General features: G+C 42.2%; 1 protein-coding gene and 1 long non-coding RNA gene across 38 annotated transcripts in view; one reads left to right on the forward strand and one right to left on the reverse strand.

Annotated features, from left to right (window-relative positions):
- MSI2 (musashi RNA binding protein 2) overlaps window positions 1-22082 on the forward strand; it is a 416302-nt gene that overhangs the window by 133562 nt on the left and 260658 nt on the right. For 35 of the 37 annotated variants that reach the window (XM_081843548.1, XM_081843556.1, XM_081843578.1 and 32 more), the window contains one exon: window positions 8482-8574. In XM_081843548.1, the coding sequence (XP_081699674.1) occupies window positions 8482-8574 (93 nt within the window). Of the gene's footprint in view, window positions 1-11; window positions 182-8481; window positions 8575-22082 lie in introns of those variants that run through there. The other 2 variants (XM_081843575.1, XM_081843573.1) reach the window with 2 other exon arrangements.
- Window positions 14234-20440, reverse strand: LOC309331064. The gene is made up of 3 exons (XR_014151719.1): window positions 20191-20440; window positions 18946-19030; window positions 14234-14464 (listed from the first exon to the last, which is right to left on the reverse strand). It is a non-coding gene; the product is annotated as an uncharacterized lncRNA (long non-coding RNA).

Raw genomic sequence — 22082 nt, forward strand, 5'->3', positions numbered from 1 at the left:
CACTGACTCCGAAATTCTGTCAGTAAGTTCCCAACTGCCCGGCGAGATGAGAGAGTTGAGCTCGGAAGCTGGTGGCTGGGAGGAGTAATATGAGTTAGCAGTGGAGATCAGGCCGTAGCTCAATGGTAGAGCGTGTGCTCTGCATGCAGAAGGTCTCGGGTTCACCCTCTGGTATTTACAGGTAGGGTTGGGAAAGACATGTGTCTGAAGCTTGGGAGACCAGCTGCCAGTTGGTACACACCCACCCACCCCAGGGATGGGGGAACTTGCAGCCCTCCAAGCAATCTTCGGACTCCCATCTCCCAGCATGGCCAGGGGATGATGGGAGTTGTAGTCCAGGGCCACAGGTTCACCACCTCTGGGGTTAGATTGTTGCCAACAGCCATTGATTTGCCTCCTGTGGCCAGAGTTGGGCCTTCTGTGCAGCAGGGCAATGCCGGCTGCTTCCCGTGATATGTTAATGGTACATGCACATTCACCCGGAGATAAGAAGAGTTGTTCTGTTGCCTGGAGAGTTCACTTCCTGGTTTGCATGGAGAAGGCGTTTTCAATGGAGCCCAGTGATGGAGTGCACAGCTGTATTGTGCCCCAAACCATTTTTTCACCCGGGGAAACCGCCCCTGTGGCCACCCCGCCCCTATGCTATGTCACTGGCACAGGCTGCCTGTTTTTAGAGGGCTTCCAGGGTGTGTGGGTGTCCTCTTTTACATGTGACTCTCTTTGATTTGGAGGTGTCTCCTCTTTGAAGGGCTGGCCAGTCCGAGACCGGTTTAAATACAAGGAACCGTAATAAGGGAGCAGTGGCCTTGGAGTTCCCTGTCAACAGTTAGCCCCTCATTACACGATTATTTCCTGCTATGATGAAAATGTGTTGTTTAAATTACAGTGATTAATTCTAAACGTGCATCTATACTTCTAAGCATATGCAAATTTTGTGCAAAATCTGACTCTCTTATTTTTATTTTTATTTTGCATAAGCAGCCACCCGAATAAGTACATATCTGAATGATTAAGGCTGCAATGCAAGGAAGCTGTTTCATATGTTGACTTTATTTATAAATGAAAAAAATCACCACACTCTAGCTTGCCTTCCTGCCACCCTCCCCTCAGTTGGTGACACCTCCTTATCTCCGATTCAGAACAAAGTCAAAAGGTTGAAACGTTCAGGGAGGGCTTGGGTTTGTGGCATCACTCGGTGGCATGGTGTTGCGTGGTGGCCGTGGTTTGCACTCGGGGAAGAGGAGGAGGGCGCTGACATCTGCTTAAGCCTGTCATGGTGGAAAGAATTGCTAAGGCAACAAATGACTTTTATTCCCTCATGGAGGGGAACATGTATAACGAAGCAATTGAACTGTCTTTTCAGGAAAACATAGATTGCCACAGTGAGACTTAATTTTGTGCTTTCCATTTTTTTGCGCCAAAGAGCTGCTTTCTGAAACAATTTCCTGCCTCGCAATGCATCTCCAAGCATTAAAATGTTGTTGCTGTGCGTTTCCTTGTCATTACCAATATTTCTTTGACCAAAGTCACTGAGGCAAAGTGATGTCCCCCCAGCTTCCCCCCTTCCTTCTCAGTTTCCGAAAGGAAGTCACTTTCCTTCCTCCCCTTCTTTCGTTTTTTGAGATGTTGCATATCAAATTGATAATTGCATATGTGTACACACACACACACACACACACAGAATAATTGCCTCTCCCCCTCCTTTCCCCTGTTCTCCCCCCTCCTCTGTGACACTAAATGCTTGGCCCCATATTAAATCAAACACTGGCGTGCAAAAGGCCCCCTGACAGGCCTGCAAATGCTTTAGTTACAAGGCTGCTTCAGCCAGTTCTTATTTGTAAATGACAATTTTCTACAGCAAAATATATGCTTGGACTTCAATTGTAGAGCCGTGGATTGCAGCCAGGAGAGGAATAATTGAATTTTAATGCTGCTCGGTTTTAGGGTGATTTTACTTAAAATAGAGTGAATTAAGTCACTGAAAGATAGTTAGGCTTGCAGTTTGGGGAAAGGGGGTGAACATTTGAAATTGGACTGGTGTTTAATTTGTTCCATGCTCTGCCTGGGGTTCTTTGGGGAGGCACGGGTTGTGTATGGCAATACTGAAAATCTAAGAAGGCGTTTGATCATGGCTACATCCCAACACACAATTGTGTCCCTCGTTGTCCAGTGGCGCCTCTTGGCATTCCCAATTCAGTATTATTATTTTTCAGATATTAGGGGTAGATGCAGTGTTAGGACTGTGAGAATGTTCTGGGGCTTGATGCTTGCTGGAATTCTTTCCCATCTATCTCAGGTGCACAGAGGCTGGCTCCGGCACTGGTTTTTGAAAGGTTCTCTGCACATGCACAGAGGCACCAACTATGTTCACACATAGTACTAGAGCAAGCTTTGGTGCTCCATGGAACTGCTGCATTGGGCTCACATGCTCCACCTTCCCCTCTCTTCCATGCAGCTCAGAGGAAAACTTCAGGTGGGATGTGGGGAATGAATCCTTGCTTCCAATAAGCTCTGATAATAGTATCAATGCACACCCCTTCTTTCCAGTCTTTGGTCCCATGGCTGCTGATGCACTTGTACAGCTGGTGGATTTTCTGCTTCCTGTCCCCCCCCCCCAACTCCCTTCCTCCAACCTCTGGTGTCTTTCAAGCACTGGAGGGGAATATGATTATGGGGACTCCCAAGAATATATAGAGGGGCCATATGGAGTTTCACTGAAGCTGTTAGCTCAGTAACTAGGGCTGTCACCTGATTTTTAAAAATCGTCTTTTAATCAATTTAAATCTGCATAAATTTGCATTAAGCTGTCTCAAGTAGGAAGGAAATAATGTTTTTAGATTGTGCATATATATTCCATAGTACGTGCCATCCTAAGAGAGGCATTCCTTCCTCGGTGAGATGGAATGAGGAATGCCTCTTCTAAGATGGTGCTTGCCATTCACAGCTTTAATTAGTATTAGTTAAATTAATAAACTTTTTTATTTTATTTTTTAATAGATATTTATTGAGATTTTACAAAACAGAAACATAAGTAAGACAGACATACAACAAAAACAGATATATCAAAAAAGAAAAAGAAAAAAACAATAAAAACATTTAAAAGAAACAAAGAAGAAATCCAATTTTTAACTTCATAGTTCTATAACCCTCTTTCTTGACTTCCTCACATCTCCCTTTTTTGTGTTCCCCTTTACACAATCAAGTTCAGCAAATTCTGACCCTCTTTCAAACCTCGTTTATAATTATATGTTTCAACCTATTATGTCTCCAGTTTTTCTTCTCTTTCCACATCATTTTTTACCTAATCTTTATAACTTAGTCCCTTATACCACTTAATATACATTTGACATAACATTACTCTGGTCTTTTCCCCCTTTCTGTTTCACACTTTTTTGCATACTCCTTTTGACTATGTCACTAATGCCATATTGTCTTTATATCCAACATCTTTTTAACATTCAAACATTTTACAATATTTGTGCAAATAGTCTTTAAACTTCTTCCAGTCCTCTTCCACTGACTCTTCTCCCAGGTCTCGGATTCTGCCAGTCATTTCTGCCATCTCCATGTAGTCTGTCACTTGCATCTGCCATTCTTCCAGGGTGGGCAAATCTTGTGTCTTCCAATATTTTGCAATGAGTATTCTTGCTGCAGTTGTTGCATACATAAAGAATGTTCTGTCTTTCTTTGGCACCAGTTGGCCGACAATGCCCAAGAGAAAGGCCTCTGGTTTCTTAAGGAAGGTATATTTAAATACCTTTTTCAGTTCATTATAGATCATTTCCCAGAAAGCCTTAACCTTTGGGCACGTCCACCAAAGGTGAAAGAATGTTCCCTCAGTTTCTTTACATTTCCAACATTTATTATCAGGCAAATGATAAATTTTTGCAAGCTTGACCGGGGTCATGTACCACCTATAAATCATTTTCATAATATTCTCTCTTAGGGCATTACATGCCGTAAATTTCATACCGGTGGTCCACAACTTAATAAACTTTTTTTAAAGTTGTCACCCAGTTTTATTAGGGATGCCTTTTTAGTCTGTTTTGTTTGATTAATTCTAACGAATTGATCAGTTAAAGGTTGCAACCCTGTTCTTTCTTCCTCTTATTGAACACTATCAGTTTGCTCTGCAAGGTCAGAATTTGCCTGGAATCTTAACTGTCTGCCATTTCTTACATGGCTTTTTGGTGTACTCAGGTGTGTGTCCATCATTGGAAAGTAAAGTTGCCAAGTATGACAGGTACATTTTCAGCACTTTTCACTTTACAGTATACATAAGAAGGGCCCAATTTGTAGCAAAATCAAGCTAATAAATATCCCCATGTATGGTTGCTTGTGGAAAGTAAAGGCTGGCTCCAGACAGGCAGGAAAAAATCTGTAAAAAGTCTTATGCCCCCACCATTGAGACCATTGAAATGCTCCTAGTGGGAACTATATAATAATACATGCTTCCTTCCTTCTTATTTTCCTGGGCTGGTAAACTTTGTAGACTTAATTGCAAGTTTGGTTTAATTGGAATTTGTTGAAAACTGCATGCATGTCTTCTCTGTATAATGTTATGTGCATTTTGAACTGGAGTATCAGAGTTGTGCCTTGGAGTAGATGTGGAGCCAGAATGCCATCCAGAAAGTCATCCAGGAAAGGCTTTTATTACCCAGACAAGTTCTAGCCTAAACAGGAAGTCTTTAGAATCCTTGCTGTTGAGGAGAGCCAATGGACACTTGGAGTATTAGGAGTCAAACCTGTTCTTGGGGATTTGTCAGTGCCCAGTGTCCATATTATAGCCTTGGAGGCTCATCACACCACAGAGCCATGGATTCTAGGCCTTGCCGTTGCTGAGATTGGGCATGCCTGCCAATTGGACATAGAGAGAGGGGCTTCAGATCTTTGCGTACCCAGATCACAGCTGCCCTCTTGGTTTTCTTGCAGTCTGTTTCCTGTGCTGACAGGAGAACCAATCTACAAATTGCCATTCTTTTTAGATCTAAATCAGATTACATTTCTAATATTATGATAAAAGCAAAATGCATGGGTAGGTTCAAGAAAAACAGAAGAAATCTTTGGACCTGTTGATGCAGGCAATAATCCTGGGACAGCAACCTTTTGGCCCATCACTGGGTTTTTGGAGCCAAGGACAAAGGGTAGTGTGGTTTCCTCCCAGAAAGTTGAAGGTGGTGAATCAGAACCAGCGTTGCTAGTGGTATGCACCTCACCCAGCTATTGCAAATAAGTTACAAAAGTGTAGGAACAACAACAACAATCTGTGGTTCCCTGCTGATAGGCCAGGCTAAGTAAAACATTGCCTTCTAGCATGCAGATTGGCACTGGAGAGTTTAAGTGAATCCTCCTTCCCCCATGATCCAGCTTTGTATTCCTTCCTCTGTGGCTAGTAGTATGGACAACCAAGTAGGCTGGTGGAGGAGGAATGGAGACATCTGTCCCTCCTCCACCATCACATGCAGTGCCTTACATTCATAGGTGATAGAAGCACGTTGAACCTTTTTTTTGGGGGGGGGGGTCAGAGCTCACCCAGACCTCCATGCTCTGGTTCCTTGCAAATTTGTCAGGGTGTGACTGTGGTATGACTTCTTGTCCCTCACCTGAAAGCTCTTGCGTTCAGGACCGAGGTGCTGGGGTTACCACATGTGTGTGTTCTCCTTGTCCTGTAAACCCTTTTCTGACTCCTGAAGTGAAGAGCATCCTCAGCTCAGCTAGGGAAAGTTTGTGAGCTTCTGTTGCAGCTAATGTCTTCTAGCAGCACTGTTTGCAGCCAAGGCGTAATTTTCCCCTTGTTGCTTCTCCTCTTGAATGCCTCCCACTCTGAGCTGCCTAAGCCACACACAACACGATCTCACTAAAATTAGTTTTTAATTGATCCTCAGAGTAACAGAATGCTCCCGCGTGCAGCACAAGTCACAACACATTTGCTGCTGTGGCCAAAAGGCACTCCAAGTTGTTTTGGACACCTGTTAAGATTTTTTAATGCAAATCTTTTGTGATCTCGGGTGAAGTCTTTATTGTTCTTTCCAACCTGCTCTATTCTTTCCCTCCTGCCTCGCCAAGCTTGGAAGCTCTTTGTGGTCTGTGCACAGTCATGCGTGTGGCTTCTGCAGAGCGGCATTTTGGAAACGGCGGAGGCTTCAAACAGCCATGCAGCAACCCCTGTCCTCATCCTGTGTGCCTTGAGGGCCCTCCCCTTGGTTCTCTTTTCACCACTGTCTGAACAACATGATGAGGAACTGTCTTTAGAAGTTTTTCCTCGCCTCACAAATATTCTTCGGAAAATAATTTACCTCAGTTTTAATCCATTTCCATCTCTTGTATGTAGTCCCTTCAGCATTCAAAAGGGTGAGAGAGTGTTGGGATTAGAGAGTTGTATCCAACTATATTCTACTTTGAATAGGCCCAAGTTAGTCATGTCCATTAATTTCAGTGGGTTTAAGCTGAGTAGGACCAACACTGGAGACAACTTGGAGAGTTTCCCCTCAAAATTTATGTTTTACCTTAGCTTAATGGACCTTATCCATTGTGTCAGTAGCTATACAGGCTCCCCTCCCCCCTCTACCCCAGTGTTAGAAACCGAGATATGAAAGCTAGAAGCTAAATGGCACCTTAAACCTAGGTTATGGACGCAACAACGGAATGCCTAGGTGCACTTTTTATAGCAATAATACAAAGCTGAAAATGAATTAACTGCAGCTAAAATATGACGTTCATTTTTCACGTGCTCTGGTCCTTCCCCTTCTCAACTCGCTAGTATTCTTAAGAGGATCTCTTCTCCAGTCTACAGAGAGTAGCTAGAAGTGGGGAGGCCAAAAAAGGTCCTCCTTTCCTTCCACTCTGCAGTTTTAATCTGAAATCTTAGGCGCAGTACTGCGCCCAGAGCTCGGAAACTGCTCGCGCTGATAAAATTCCCTGTCGCAAAATGTGCCTAGAACAATGGGAGTTCCGAACACTGTATATCCCTCTTGTGGTTTTCACGAGCTGCTAAAAGTATGTCTGCCCACCCATGTCCATCTTACAAGCAGTGCTCTAGGTCCCCTCTGTTGGTTAGCATTTGTGCAGCACTTTGAATATACTGACTACTTTTGACAGGGCTTTCTGCCATTTTTGGATGTCCAAGTATAAAACATGTGCAACAGGGAGAACGATCCTAATTGCTAGGATCTCTCTCTTCCCCCTCTGCCCCGGGGCAATGTGGAATATTCATTATTGTACCTGTCAGTGCATTTTACGACCTCGTTTGCACTTCATTCTACTGCATGTATAATAGACCAGCCCGTTGTCAGAACTAGTAAGGTGTAGCAGTCAGTGATACGGACTGAGTTCAAATTCTTGCTCAGCCAAGAAGCTCACTGGCCATCTGCTAATGTGCTTCATAGTTGTTGTAGTAATAAAAAAAGTGGGCACTCATGCTGATAATTCCCAGGCTGTGCGCTGGAGCACACCAATGTGACATGAGAGGGTTTGAAGTGCATGTAGAAAAATTAAACCCTTGTTCCTGTATGGGGCAAACTGTAGTCAAGTCCAGATGTTTTGGGACTGCAGCTCCCATCACCCCTGACTATTGACAATCCTGTCCCAGCAACATCTGAAGGGCCACAGGCCTACCATATCAGATGCGCCTTTTTTGAGCAGGGAATCCTATGTAGCATTGCTCTTTTCATTCCTTCAGAGTCATACCTGTACTACAGCCGACATTTTTAAGAGATTCCTAGAAGGATATGCTGGGAGACAGAGTGAATGGTTATATCCAGCATTCTTTTTTTTAAAAAAAGTAGGCCTGGCTGTTATTACTCTGGGAGTGGATTTGAGAAATTGTGAATCTGTAGTTTAATAATTGTCATGGGCTGCCTCTGGGACCTTTTAGGCCAAAAGATGGGATTTACCGGTAAATGTTTTAAATTCAAAAATATATTTATCAAGAGAGGTGTTCCTTCAGGTTTTAATCCGGGGGGGGGGGGGGGACCTGTTGATGAGGCACCCATCCTGAGCAATTTGGGGAGCAGTTGGTACACAAGTGTTGATTTGTTTTTAAATTATGGAAATTGTTGGAGGAGGCCAGTGTGTTTGTGTGGTGGGGAGGGGGACTTCTTCTGAGGCAGCAGCCAGGCTACAGAAACTGTTTGAAACTTGGCTGCAACTTATTTTTTGGTTTGGTTTTTATATGGAGGTGAGGTAGTGGGGGTGAGGGAGCTTTCTCAAAATGAAAATGCTTATTAAAAGAAAATACCCAGTGGGCACTGGGGTTGGTGGCTGCCTAAACCCAGCCATCAAAGCAGTCTTAACCAAACAGCAGTACTTCATATAATTGAATTGAACGTACATTCCTTTTCATGGGGAAAGAGATTTACCCTTAACTGGATTAAAGGGATAGCATCTGAAAGCTATGTCTATGACATGCATTGTATTTTTTGTTTTTCTTTAATAATCTGGGGTAATGCTGTTTTTTTCTTTTTCTTTTCTAATTTCTTACAGATGGTCACGAGAACAAAGAAAATATTTGTAGGTGGATTATCAGCTAATACAGTAGTGGAAGATGTAAAGCAATACTTCGAACAGTTTGGCAAGGTAAGTCATGAGTCAACATAATTTACAATCTGAATTTATTTGTGAGAAACATGAAGGTTTTTTCTAATGATGGTCAGTTTTGTGTTAGCAGTGACGCAAGTCTACAAGTGCTGCTTTCAGTATGTTGCCAAAGAGCCTCATGCTGTTGGAGAAGTGGTGATCTTTGCGTATTTCTGCAAGCCATCAAACTAGCATGCTGTTCAGCCCTACAGTGATTCCACATCAGGCACGATGATGTACTCTTTTATCTTGTGTAATGTAAGATGTGGAGGATAGGTTTTTGGTTTTTTTCATAGTAAAGTGTGTTCGTGTAAAACAGTGAGTGAATGAATGAATTCGTTTTAAACTGTTCAGTTTAAAATGAATTCATTTTAATCTGCTTTCATTTTGAACTGTTCAGAGAAGGGCTGTGGCGTGTCACTGCCATAGCACACATGTTGGAGAAGTTTTTGTGAGATGACTGCAGAACTGCAGAGTTTGTTTCCTTTTTCCGTAGGGGTGTGTATCATGGGGGGAGCAGTAGACATCTAGTCTACTCTTTTTGTGAAAAGGCTATATTCCATCCCCCAAAATGTGGCTGGTCTGGTTTCTTCTGCAGGCTTTAAACGAGTGGACCATAAGAGTTGATTGGGTAGCAGGTCACATCTGTGGGCAGGACGGCATGTATAGGATTCACTGCCAAAGAAAAACTCTCACTCCTCTCTGCTCTCCTTTTCCATAACCTGTATTCCATATATTGATGTCACCATGGCATGCTTTTCTTTGTTCTTAAAAGTGGAGGCAATGATGTGGATTGGAGGCAGAGAAGTGGATAGCATGATGGCACTTGCATATGGGGAAGTTCTGAACTAAATAATAGAGTGGAGAACTTGACATGGGGATGGTAGTTTTGGTGCCAGGCTTGTGGACTAGATAATTTATAGCTGTCCCCTGTGTGGGACCAGTCCAGTGGTAGTCTATTCCTCAGACCTTCAAACTGGTACACAAGCAGGAGGCTTCGTGTGATGCAGTGCAGTCTTGTGGCCCTCTGAGCCTGTCCAGCTTGGATAAATGTTGAGGGCATGGGCATGCACATAACTTACAGTTGCTTGTAATTGCAAATTATATTTGTGGGATACTTGCCTTTATATTTAGACATACACACATACATCTTAGCAACCTGGTGTTGGATAAGCTGATCCTCAGAGAAATCAAACATTTCTTACATTCTATTGATGTTATCCAACAGACCTCAGTTCAACCAAAGGTTCTTGTAGGTTATGCTGTGATTCTTTATTTTCAGTCCTGCAACAGCAGCTGTTGATAGAAGGATATGGAAGTATCTGGAAGCCAGATCAATTTCAACATCTTTAATTAAACAAAAGGTCTGAGGGTGGAGATGGGGTCAATTCTTTTGCATGTCTGCAGCTCTCATTCATTTTAATCATAAGTGGCCTTGCCACATTTGCTGGAGATGGTGTATTTTGGGTGCTGACAGATCTGTGCCATGGGATGAAGTTCTCTTGTGTAAGCCTTGTGAAGTATCAACTAGCATTCTTTTCCACAGCTTATTTGGAGAACTAGTGATAGAATGTGCTCCAAGTTAATGAGTGGTAAGGGGGTGCTATTATATTTTGCAGGCCAGCTCTTGATTCCCGTGGGGTCTGTTAAAGAGAAGGAAAGATTCACCACTATTTTTAATATTTATTTTGGGTGTGAGTATGTGAGCTTGGTACTGTACAAATTACACCCAAGATGTCCCTGCCCCCAGAGGGCTTTTAGGCTGCACTTGTGCAGCTGCCATCCTTCTCAGTGAAGTTTTACAAGGGCAAGTTCCAGAAATTGTATCCTGTATTTTTAGGGTAGCCTTTGAATGCCTTGTTTTGTGTACACCTTCCTTTCATGGTGAGGGAACTTCTAAATAGTTATTTTGCCGGATTGATAGTTGTTTTGCAAAACCATTCATTTTATTTTTCAATGATAATCTTCGATTCCGGCAGGATGATGTTTACAGCCCGCTGAGCCCTTTATTAAAGGATTATGGCAGCGTTTGAATGTTTCTTCCCTAGTTATTGTCAAATCTGCCAAACTCCTCCATCTAGTTTTGAAGTTAATAACAGTTTTGCCGCATGCATGTTTCCCTGTTTCTCGCATGCACCCTTGAGGAATCATTTTTGTTTTGCCATCTGGTGGCTTCATGCTGAGTCTGAAAAATAGACAACCAGGCTGAGATCATCCAAGCGTTTTAGTGGGTTTTGGTGCCTCTTTGAGATTTCTCTCTGTTAGTCTCTTATAAGGCCCTTTTTCTTTTAAACCATGCCCCTCTTAAAACATCAACAAACAACACTTGCTTTTTATTGCTATCCTAATAGCTGAATGCATCCCATATCAGCAGACCTTTTTGAAAATACCAGTTTTCAATGCTTTGTTTATAATAAGAAATAAGGCTGTCACCTGATTACTAATATTTCAGTCTATATATCTTATGAGTTTCTAATTTACCCGGGTTGATTTATTGTGGATCTTCTTTGCCTTTCATAGATGAACACATGTGTTGTAGCAGGCTTCGTATTAGAAGAGACATCCCTCCCATGAGAGAGAAAGGAGAATATATCTTTTCAGATGTGTTTGCCACCTGCCATTTTTAGAAGTAGTTTTGTAAAATGTTTTAAAATGGGGAGCATCTTTCCAATTACTTTACACTGATTAGCCATACTGATTGGTCAGTTTCATGTAGCTGCCCCAATAAATCCCAAACACTGCTGAGTGTGAAATTCTCCCTCCCTGTGGAGCACCCAGAAGTTCACCATTTCACCTTTATTTTAGAACTTTCCCTTTATTATATGCAAAGATTGTCAATTACAGTATGTATAGAGAAAGGGCTACTCGGCTATTATCATCACCCCCTAAAGGATTCCCCCCCCCCCAAAAAAAGGCAGCCAAATGAAGGGGATTGGAATGGAATACGAATACAAACGATATTTGAATATCTCAGAGGTTGAGGGTTGTTTCAAATGCTAGTCCTACTCAGACGATATTGGACTTGACTAACAGGTCCATTAATTCATTCAGTGTAGTGTGAGTAAAACTTAATTGGATACAACCCTCAGTCCACAGCTCCATTAAGTATATGTAAGTCTTGCTGAAATGAGCTGGATTGTGACCTTTGAGTTGGGGCCTCTTTAGACATTCTCTTTTTATTGACTTGAATGCCATATCTCTGGCCTAAGATCTTCGTCAGTATTATTATTATTATTAGCTTTTGCCAGTTTGGAAGAGAAATTGACATGAAACTGAAATGCAGCTCACCATGTTGATAAAGTAACTGGAGTAATTCTATGAACTTTAATAGGGTTGCTCAATTTATTTGAGAGCTGCGGTTTCAGATACAGCATGGGTATAGCCACAATTGTGCAAGGAATCTATGGGAAGACCAGGGATAAAACTGAGAATCCCAGATTTTACTCTGACTTCTCCACTTTTACCTCTATACTTCAACTAGAATACACAGAAGCACTTAAAATTTGCATATATCCATACGTGTGTGTGTCTAAGTAATATACTGTAATAAAAAAGTCGCCAGCCTCTCCAAACTTGATTAAAGCTTACACTTAAAACATCCTAAGACCTGAATGTTCTGCTTCTTTTAAAGCTGTAAGCTGCTGCTAATAAAAGGGATTGTTATTTTTCCTCACCCCACCCCTATGTAGGTAACCACTTGCTTTCCAGAAGTCCTGTGAAAGTAACCTAGTCCTTATTTTTGGAGACTTGCAATTTATACTTTATATGGTGAGCTGTGTAATTAGTTGGGAAGACTTATGCTTAGTCACTGGTTTATCCTAATCGGCTTTGGCTTTTCCCAACAACAAAGTGAGCTTATTTTGCTAAGCTGAAACAACTCTGCTCCCTTTGTTCCTGTCTTTTTATTGTCTCATTCCTTTCATTCTGTTTTACTGCCAAAAGTTTTGTTTCATTAGGCTTACGAGTCATTTCCAATCCAGTGGGCTGCTACAATCAGGCCTTTATATACCTCATCTGCCCTGTTTCCCATGTCCTCCTGGGTTTGTGTCAAGATGCAGCCCTTCTTTGTGAAATGTTAATTATTTTTTTAATTTTTAATTTTTTTGCTTCTAAGCTACTTTTTCACCTTACAAGTACTTGGAAGTTGCTGATCTCAAGCATTGGGATGCTATACCAGAATATTTAGGTCATACATGCAATTTTGGGCAGAGAAAGGATAAGCCACTGCACACTAGGAATGCTAAAAGTAGCTGGAGTTTCAGGGCTGTTTAATTGTTTGTTTGTTGCTCCAGTCATGCAGGATCTTATTGGAGAAGAGCTGTGTTCAGCTTTTGTAGCTGCAGTCTTCTGAATCGCAAGGTGTACGATATTATTTTTCACCATGTGTAAGCAAGATGGTGGGAATGTAAAAAGTATGTTGTCGCTGCCTGAACTTTTCAGATCTGAGTGTCTGAGAAGTAGTGATGCATGTGTCAAGCCAACTTAGTACATCAATGCACTTTTCTGTTCTCTGTGTGTAATGGTAAAAGTAGTAATAAAATAAAATATAATAAAATACCTGTGCTACATTATCTCTCTTAAAAGATCAAGGATGTTTTAAGACTCCTTAAGCATTTGTTCTTATTCTTGGACTTTGGGCATTTCTCTTGAAAAGTAGCCAGGCAAGGCATGTTAAGTTTGCTATGTGCCTGCCTTAAAAGAGAAAAAAAAAAACCCTCAAGTGGACAAGGCTTTCAGTGTCTCTCCCCCCCCCTTCCTATCCCAAAGTGAGAGATTGAAGGTGGGATGAAATTTAAAGTCTTGAGCAAAGGGTGCTTGGCCAGCAGTGCTTCAGTGTTAATTCATTATGACTACATTCCTTCAATTGCATTTTGGTGATATACCCCCATTTTGTCATCACAGCACTATTGGGCTGGGTGATTTGCCCAAAATGAGCTTCGTGATCAAGTAGTAGGGAATTTGAACAGAAGCCTCTTCAGTCACTTTGATACACTCTCTGCCACATAGGCTCCGTTTTTCTGTGCCCCTGGGCTGCTTGAAAAACTATTGCTCGTTTGCTAGTGTAGAGCAGATCTACCTCCGTCCTCCTGGCCATAAATAGTTGAGTAGAATGTCCCTTTCAGAGGCAGATTTTTTTCCTTACTGGGTGCAAAGAAGCATGGGATAGCCTGTTCTTTTCAGCGGAGAGGAATGGCAGTGGTTTGCTTCCTACTGAAGTCTCTACAGGTGAGGCAAATGCAGGAAGAGACTGTTGCTGTTAGGAGAAGTAGGTGTCTGATCACACCCACAGATAAGGCAGGAAAGGATTGATTGATTGATTGATTGATTGATTGCACTTACAGTGGTGCCTCGCAAGACGAAAAGAATCCGTTCCGCGAGTCTCTTCGTCTAGCGGTTTTTTCGTCTTGCGAAGCAAGCCCATTGACGGCTTAGCGGATTAGCGGCTTTTAGCGGCTTAGCGGATCAGCTGATAAGCAGCTTAGCGGCTTAGAAAAAAGGGGGGTGGGAAACCTGCAGGAACTCGCAAGACATTTTCATCTTGCGAAGCAAGCCCATAGGGAGGTTCGTTTTGCGAAGCGCCTCCAAAACGGAAAACCCTTTCGTCTAGCGGGTTTCCCGTCTTGCGAGGCGTTCGTCTTGCGGGGCACCACTGTATATCTCACCTTTCCTCTAAGGAGCTCACACTGTTGTGTATAGTTTTCCTCTTCCCCATTTTTATCTTCACAACAGCCAGGTGAGATAAGTTAGGCTGAGAATGAGACACTGGCCCACATGGCTGAGTGGGATTTGAACCCTGGTCTCTCTCAGATCCTAGTCCAACACACTAACCAGTGCATCATGCTGCCTCTCTAAACTTTGTCCCATTAGGTCCTTCCTGGGTGCTTTGAATCTTAAACAGAAAAGAAACAAAGGATTAAACTTGCTGTTTCTTTAGGTGTGCCTGAGCATAGCTTGGGTTTTATGTTGCAAGAATAGTAGAGTGAATGCCAAAGTGTGCTGTAATCTCCAAAGAAAATAAAGATGTACTAGCCTGTTGTTAATGTTTTTAATACATCACACATTTGAATAAAAAGCAAGGAGCCAGCAATGGCCTGTTTAACCCAGCAAATGCGCTTGTGTGTTTTCAAATTGTATATATGTGCAATCCGCAAGAATCCCGGGTGTTGAGGAATGTCCCAAAAGAGTGATAGAAGTCACACTAGTTGCTTTTTTTCAAGTCCTTCTCTTTTGACAGCTGTGGAAATATCACCCCGTCCAGACAGGAGATCTCTGCCTCTTTTGGCATGGATACCTGGGTGTGAACAAGTTAATGATCCATTGGAGTATTAAACACTCCAAGGTTTATTTTTCCCTGAGGCCCCAAGGGCCTCTGAAGATGTCATGATAATAGGATTGTTAGCATGAGAAAAGGCAATATTCTCTCCATGGGTTCATTTTAGGGGGATTTGGCAGTGCAACCTCCTAACCTTGGCTTCAGCCTGATGCCAGTTGGTGAGAAGGGTTGTGATCCTCCTAGCAGTGAAGGGTTATTTATTCTAGCATGGGCAGGCAGATGGAATGGCACATTTCCTCTGCTACACATTGAAATGTAGATTCTTTTAGTAAGTAGGGTACACTGAAGCTTTTTTATTATTATTGTTCCTCTATTCAGAAATCTCTCTTTTTTTAAAAAAAAATTGACTACTTGTTAGCCAGTTACAATTTTCAGTGCTGCATTTCAAGACACTATATTTGTAAATTAGTTGCATTCAGAGTAATAGAAGGTCAGGTCTTGACTTAATCTGAATTTGTAATAATCAAGAGTACCCAAAAGATTTTAATATGCATTGGAGAAAATATGTTGGTGCATTTTTGCATGGCTGTTGCTAATCTCCCCTGTGCCTACAGAAGCCGGCTGGAGACAAAAACTTGCATCTCATTTTATTGTCCTACTTTGACTCTGGTTGTATATTGTCCAGTTAACTTTGAAAAGAAACCCATTTTGAAAGAAAATTATTCCAGTCTACTTTAGAAGGCAGTATTTACATATTACCTTTAAGGAATGGTTTATAACCATTTTCGCCATCACCTCCCAAATGCTTGTCCTCCTCTGGTGGATCTTTTTAACCGGTATGAGAGGCATATTGGGATATGGGAACATAACCAGGGATGTGCCCAAGAGTGGCAGTAAGATCATGGTGGGCGAATCCAGTCTATTTCGAAGCTTGGACAGAATCAAGAGAGCTTCCTTACACTAGTAGGTCAGATGAGATGATGTGGCACTCCTTAATCCCTGAAAAAAAGCTTCATGGGTCTGAGCAACTAGGAGTCCTGTTCATTTTGGCTACTGGCTACCTTTGCCATGCTTAGCCCTGAAATTCACATGAGCCAGATGGGGCAAAAGTAACTTTGCATGGTGCTGCAAGATGTCCAGACCAGAACTCCAGAGTTGAAGGCACTAAAATAGAATGTGATACATCCTGCTTTGAACTTTTTCAAGAAATAAGACTTTTTTTAAGGGCAAGAGGGGAAGGAAGACTCTTGTCAAATAATGCATTGTGTTGGATAATGACACAAAACATTGTTGTCACCGTACCAAAAAAATGTTAACATCCTGAGTAAAGTGCTTGTTACTGTTTTTTGGTTTTTTTTAAGCAGACCATTTTTGGGTCTGAATACTCAGAAGAGCTGGAAAGCATTTAGAATATCCCTGAGAGATGAGTGTTCCTTGGCTGTAAGGAGAGGGGTGTGGATAAAAAGCACTGTACTGCGGGAAATGGGTATAATGACACTTTTTCCTACATGCAAGCAAATGGCCATAAATCGGTCACTTATGACCTGTTCAAGTGCCTTTATATATACAGTCAATGCTATTGTCTAAGGCTAGAAGGCTTTTAGGCAATTGCAAACATTATCTCCTCTCTGGTAGACCTAGGATGTAGTGCATCAGCCACTTGGCTCCATTTGGGGGACCAGCCAGTCTCTCTGGCAATTTTCATTCCCCTTTTGAGCATTTGTTGTTTTTTTTGTCTCTGTCTCTTCAGTGGCTTTATGATAAGACTGCTAGGAAATGTGTCACAGCAGCACACACCACCCTCATGAGGGATTGTAAGAGAAAAGCCATGCCTAGCTAACTCTGAAGGCTCCAGTCTTGGTCACTGGGTTTCCTTCCCCAAATCTGTCAGAACAAGAAAGGCACTAACAGCCAAGAAAACCTAAGCTGCCAACATTGATGCTGTGATGCAAGCCTTTCCTCTCTTTTATTTCTCCCTTCTGTCTTAGCATGCCTAGGGATTTCACATTTCTCAGTGGGATGTGAGAGAGGCACACAGCATATACACAGTACATACAGACCTGCAGAAAAATAGTGGGTTTGCCAAAGTTGCCACAAAATTTAGAGGTGGCAGGGGGAGGAGAGAGGACTGTCGGCTAGCAGAGCAGATGCCCTGCCACTGAGCATGTGCAGAGAGGAACAGCAGCAACCTCCTCTTGCCTCTCTTTCTGGGCAGTAGTGAGAGGTTGGAGAGAGAATGGCCAGTGTGAACAGTGGCAAGTATGGGGGCCCACATTTAAGGGGGATACACAAGCCCCCCATCCCAATTCTGGAACTCCACACTGCTATTACCTGTGCTAATAATCATGACAGAAATGCAGGCATACCTATAATTTGCATGCTTTAAAAAAATCATGATTAATTGTATGCTGATAGGATCATTCATATGAAAAGGGAGACAAGGATAAAGTAGCTCAGGTAGAAAACCGATCAGGGTAATCTAAAGAGAAGGTGGATTAGCTTTCTCTTAATCTGAAACAAGTCTGCAATGCACACAGTCATTGCTGGAGTGGCCCAGTCAGTGCATGTGGCCTTTCCTGAAGTTGCATTTGCGCTTAATAGCAGTTAACGGTGCCGGTAGATTCAAATTACTTTTGGACATGTCTTTTTTGGTTTTTGAAAGAGAGTTTTGTTCGGGAGGTGGAGTTTTGGCATATTTTATAGGCCTAAAATTCACATATCCTTTTCCTGGAAGTTGTGGATGTCTTAACACTTCTTTCCTAACTCCATGCTGAAAGAGAGGCAGGCAAGAAATGTTTGGGTTCATATAGTGAGGTATAAGGGGACTGTGCCCCCCCCCTAGATGCTGCTGGACTATAACAGTATTATCTGGACCCATTTCTGTCTGGTTTCAGGACTGGTCATGGCCCTGAAATGGTTTTGGTTGCCATGCTTGACATTTTTGTTGACCTTTCCATGTCCTTTTATCCATTGACCACTCTCTTCTTTGGGAGTGGCTTCAGGAAGTAGATAGTGAGTCCTGCGTGCTATATTTTACATCTGTTTGAAGCTGCTGGGAGCGATCCTCATGAGTTTTAGAACAAAATGGGACACCAGATTCTGTCTCTCTGTTCCATCCATCTGTTTGAAGCTGCTGGGAGCGATCCTCATGAGTTTTAGAACAAAATGGGACACCAGATTCTGTCTCTCTGTTCCATCCAGGAGAAGTGTTGGAGGTGGTGATGAGCTGGATGTGGGCCAATAAATAGAAGCGGAATCCTGATAAGGCAGGGATGTTACATGTCCTGAGTGCTCTTGACTAAGACTTGACAAAGAACTTGAGAGATGACTGGTTCTGTGCAGGGTTGCAGTCCCCAGGAGGAGCAAGTCTGTGGTCTGGACTACTCATGGATCCAACATTATTACTGGAGGCTCTGATGTCTTTAGTGGCTACGAGTGCCTATTTCCAGCTCTGGCCACTTTTGGGCAGAGATAGTTTGGACACTATGCTCCATGCACTCCTAGCTCCCATATTGGATTATTGCAGTGCACTCTTGGTGGGGCTGCACTTGAAAACAACTGAGAAGCATCAACTGATCAAAAATGCAACAGCCAGATTACTGGCTGGGATTTCATTTAGAACTCATATAACCCTCATTTTAAGAAGTTTCACTGGTATGTTGTGTGAAGAAATACTGCCTTTTGTCTGCAGCTACTACTATCAGTCAGTTTGTATTCCTTAGGGTTCCCAGATGCATATTTACTCTCAGGCAGGGAAAGGGCTGCTTTCCCTTAAACCCCCTCCCCTACGAGGTGTATTGCCTTGAAATAAAACAGTTTTGGGGTATGGTTACGGCATACTAGTATTTAGCTTTTTAGGGAAGCTAAATGTGCTCTTCATACAAAGCAACATTACAGTTTTGTTGCTGTGTATTTTCCACCCAGATCTAGGATGTGGTGGCAGCCTGTTTGATGATGAACCAGGCTGTTTCAGAGTTCTAACTACACTGTGAAAATGCTGGCTCCAATATCTCTGTATGTATATCTAAATGGAATTGTGTTGGCATCTTCAGTTAACTGATCGAAGATCCTAGAGTTTTAGCCTGAAAGTTGCTTACCTTGTGCTTATTTAAAGTATGGCGCGTTGTCTTGTTTTCACAAGCTGAAGATTTGCAATAGGTTATTTTACAGTCTGCTTGATGCCTGAAAGAAATGTTCCACAGGTGAAACAATAAGAGAAGCGAAAAATCTATTCCCGCTAGCAGGGCTTTGATTTCAAAGCTGCACTAGCACAGTGAAGATCATGATTTTGTGTCAAACATGATGTTTATTTCAAAATAGACCTTGTAAGCCCCTTGATCTTGGGATGAGCTGTAGCTGATAGGGTTGTATTCCTTGCCAGAGGCGAACACTTAATTTTCTCAATAGCATGTAGTGGAATCAGCTTAAGGGTTAAGTGTTCTTTCCTTTTTTTATTTTTTAAGGTACCCAACGTAAAGTAAAAAAGGACATGCGCCCTTTGCTATTGACTGTCTTGTTATTAATTGCTGATAAGATCACAGTGGGCATGATTCACCAGTGACTTCTTCTAGGGAGGCCACTGGAATTTTTTCTCAGGCAAAATGTGAAGCAAATTTGAGGGTCCTCATTGGGTGAAACATCTGCAGGAGTTCAGAAGGCACACTCCAAACGCTTGTGATATTTCATTGTAGTATTGACTGTGTAATTACTACACAAAGAACAACATAAGCTACAGAAGCCAGGTTTTACCATCTATGTTATGACTAAAATCCACTTTAAAGAGTAGATTTAGGTAATTTGGAGCTTCCATCTCTGTCTGGATAACATCTGAGAAATATTAATTCTTTCAGCTTCCCTAGATAAGCCTAGAGTTCTTGGGCTCAAGTGGGAGGAGGTATTGCCTCCCGACTGAACCCTATTGAATCTTATTTAAAAATAGGAAGGTTTTGAACAATTGGAAAGTACACACTGAATTTTCTTCATAAGCACACACTTTCCCCACTGTACAGAGGGGTCAACTACTTCCTTGTTTTCCAGAATGGACCCCCCCAAAGGGCAGTGAAAACTTAAGTCCTCCACCCTCCACAGCAGGTGCCTGTCGTCCATCTGAAGATAGCTGCCAACATCTGGTGCAATTGCCTCTCCAAAAGCTGTAACAAGGGGGCCTGCAGTTCAAATGCAGCGAGAGCATCGCCTCCTTAATGATAACAAGCTGTTGGCTTCCCCTCGGAGATGAATTCATCTCACAGATGTTTGCTTAGTTTTGGCAATCTTATCACTTGTAGCTTTGGTGATTATGCTCAACTGGAGACTATTACTATAAAAGAATAGTTTGAACTTACTCCATTTCTACGCTTTTTTGTTGTATTGTTTGCTTCCGAAATATAATTTATATCAAAAACGGTAATGTTGATCCCATTAGCCAAGTACCCTTTAAGACATCTGCAGGCCAGTAGCTTCTCGACAGTAAGCGCTGGTGAATGTCTTTCATCCATGCTGACATTTTTAATGTTCCCTCTTCAGCAATTCTGTGGTTTCAACCCTTTGTTTAACACTACTTTCTAAGCAATTACTTCCAGCTCCTCCTGCGAATGATCCTTATGACCCATGGTTATATATGTGTATGTTTTTGCAACCTGTGAATCACAAAGGATGCTCTGGCATCATCCTTAGGACAAGAAGGCTATTTGTGATGTTGGTAATGGTTATAAAGAACACACGCAGCTCTCTTAACATCAGAAGTTGCTTTGTTTTTCATATTGTTTGAAAACCGAGATAGCAATTTGGTGCCACCTAATAGGCCCTGTTCAGTAATCTTGCAACGCTTCACTTTTGAATCTTGCTTTTCAGGGCTCCCCCTCCTACCCCCCCCCCCCACTTCAGTGCAGGCTTTTTGTTCAAGTGCCTGGGTTTTAACTCTAGTAAACAGGACCTATTTTTGGAAGCTTGTTTATGGGCCTCGGGTGACTCAGATGCGGCTGAAGAATGTGTCACTGATGGCGAGGTCACCATACATGTAATTTCTTGGCCCATAAATAGATATTGATCCAAAGAGCTGGTGACACCATTTTTGCATTGTAATACATTAGGGAGGGAGAACTGCAGGCCACGGGCTTGTCCCCTGTCGCCCTTCATGTTTCTGCCTGGCCCCTCGCAAACCCCCCAAAAGCCTCAATCAATTTGGTGTAGTGCCATCCCTGCTGTCAGCTGCAGGAAGAGGTGTTTTATTTATTTATTTTTAAATACTTTATGTATTGCCCTTCAACCTACTCGATTTCAAGATGATTTACAAGGGTATTAGGGCATGACCATTCAACAGTGCACATCACAAACAATACTATCAGTGGATAATATATATATAAAAAATATAACAATATCAGCCAGCCAAATCTCAATAAAAATGTGCTCTTTTTTTGCCTGGGACCTAAAGATTAACAATGTAGGTGCCCCACAGATTTCCTTGGGGAGGATATTTATTAACTTGGGTGCCCTGGCTGAACTGTCCTCTCTGACATTGAAACCTGTCTTATATTGGATGAGAGGCATACATGGAGAAAGGCTGTCAGTCATTATAAAGAAGAGCAAAATAGCATCTATATGTTTAGATGAAATACATTTGTGTGTGCACAAGGCTTCGGTGCTTCACATTATCTCACTAATCCTTACAACAATCTTGGAGGGAGGGCCTTTGCTATTGCAGTATTAAAAATGGTGGGCTTCGTCTGAGAGAGAGTGGCATGTTGGAAGACAGTACAGCAATACTCCTGTGAGATTGGGGACTCAGGACCTCATCTTTTAACCACTACTACACTAAGGTAAGGCTTTCCTTCACGGAAATAATTATGATGTCATTTCGGGGGAGAACGTGAGTTTTTTCCTGGGTAGAGTTAGTTTAATTGGGGAGGCTGGTACACCTCCTTTGAGCTTGCAGCATTATAATTATGGAGACGGGCTAAATGTTAATGCCCATCATAAAGAATGTGCTGCTCTGAATGTCTGTTACTGATAATTATTTCTGATGAATAAACCAAAAGGACAAGTATGTGCGAAGTTCATATTGCAGCTTTCAGGTTTTATTATATGCTTCTCCTGAAGGGGCAATCATTGTGGTGCACCAGCTGGTTGTTTCTGTGGCCCGACACTCCCAGGAGATAGTTGATGATAATGCAAACTTGAACTAGCAGAAGTGCCAATGTGTTTGTGGGTATATTTATAGATACATTGTTTATCAGGT

The sequence above is a fragment of the Podarcis erhardii genome (assembly GCF_964252035.2).
Source record: "Podarcis erhardii genome assembly, chromosome: 16".
In the NCBI taxonomy this organism is placed as follows: Eukaryota; Metazoa; Chordata; class Lepidosauria; order Squamata; family Lacertidae; genus Podarcis; species Podarcis erhardii.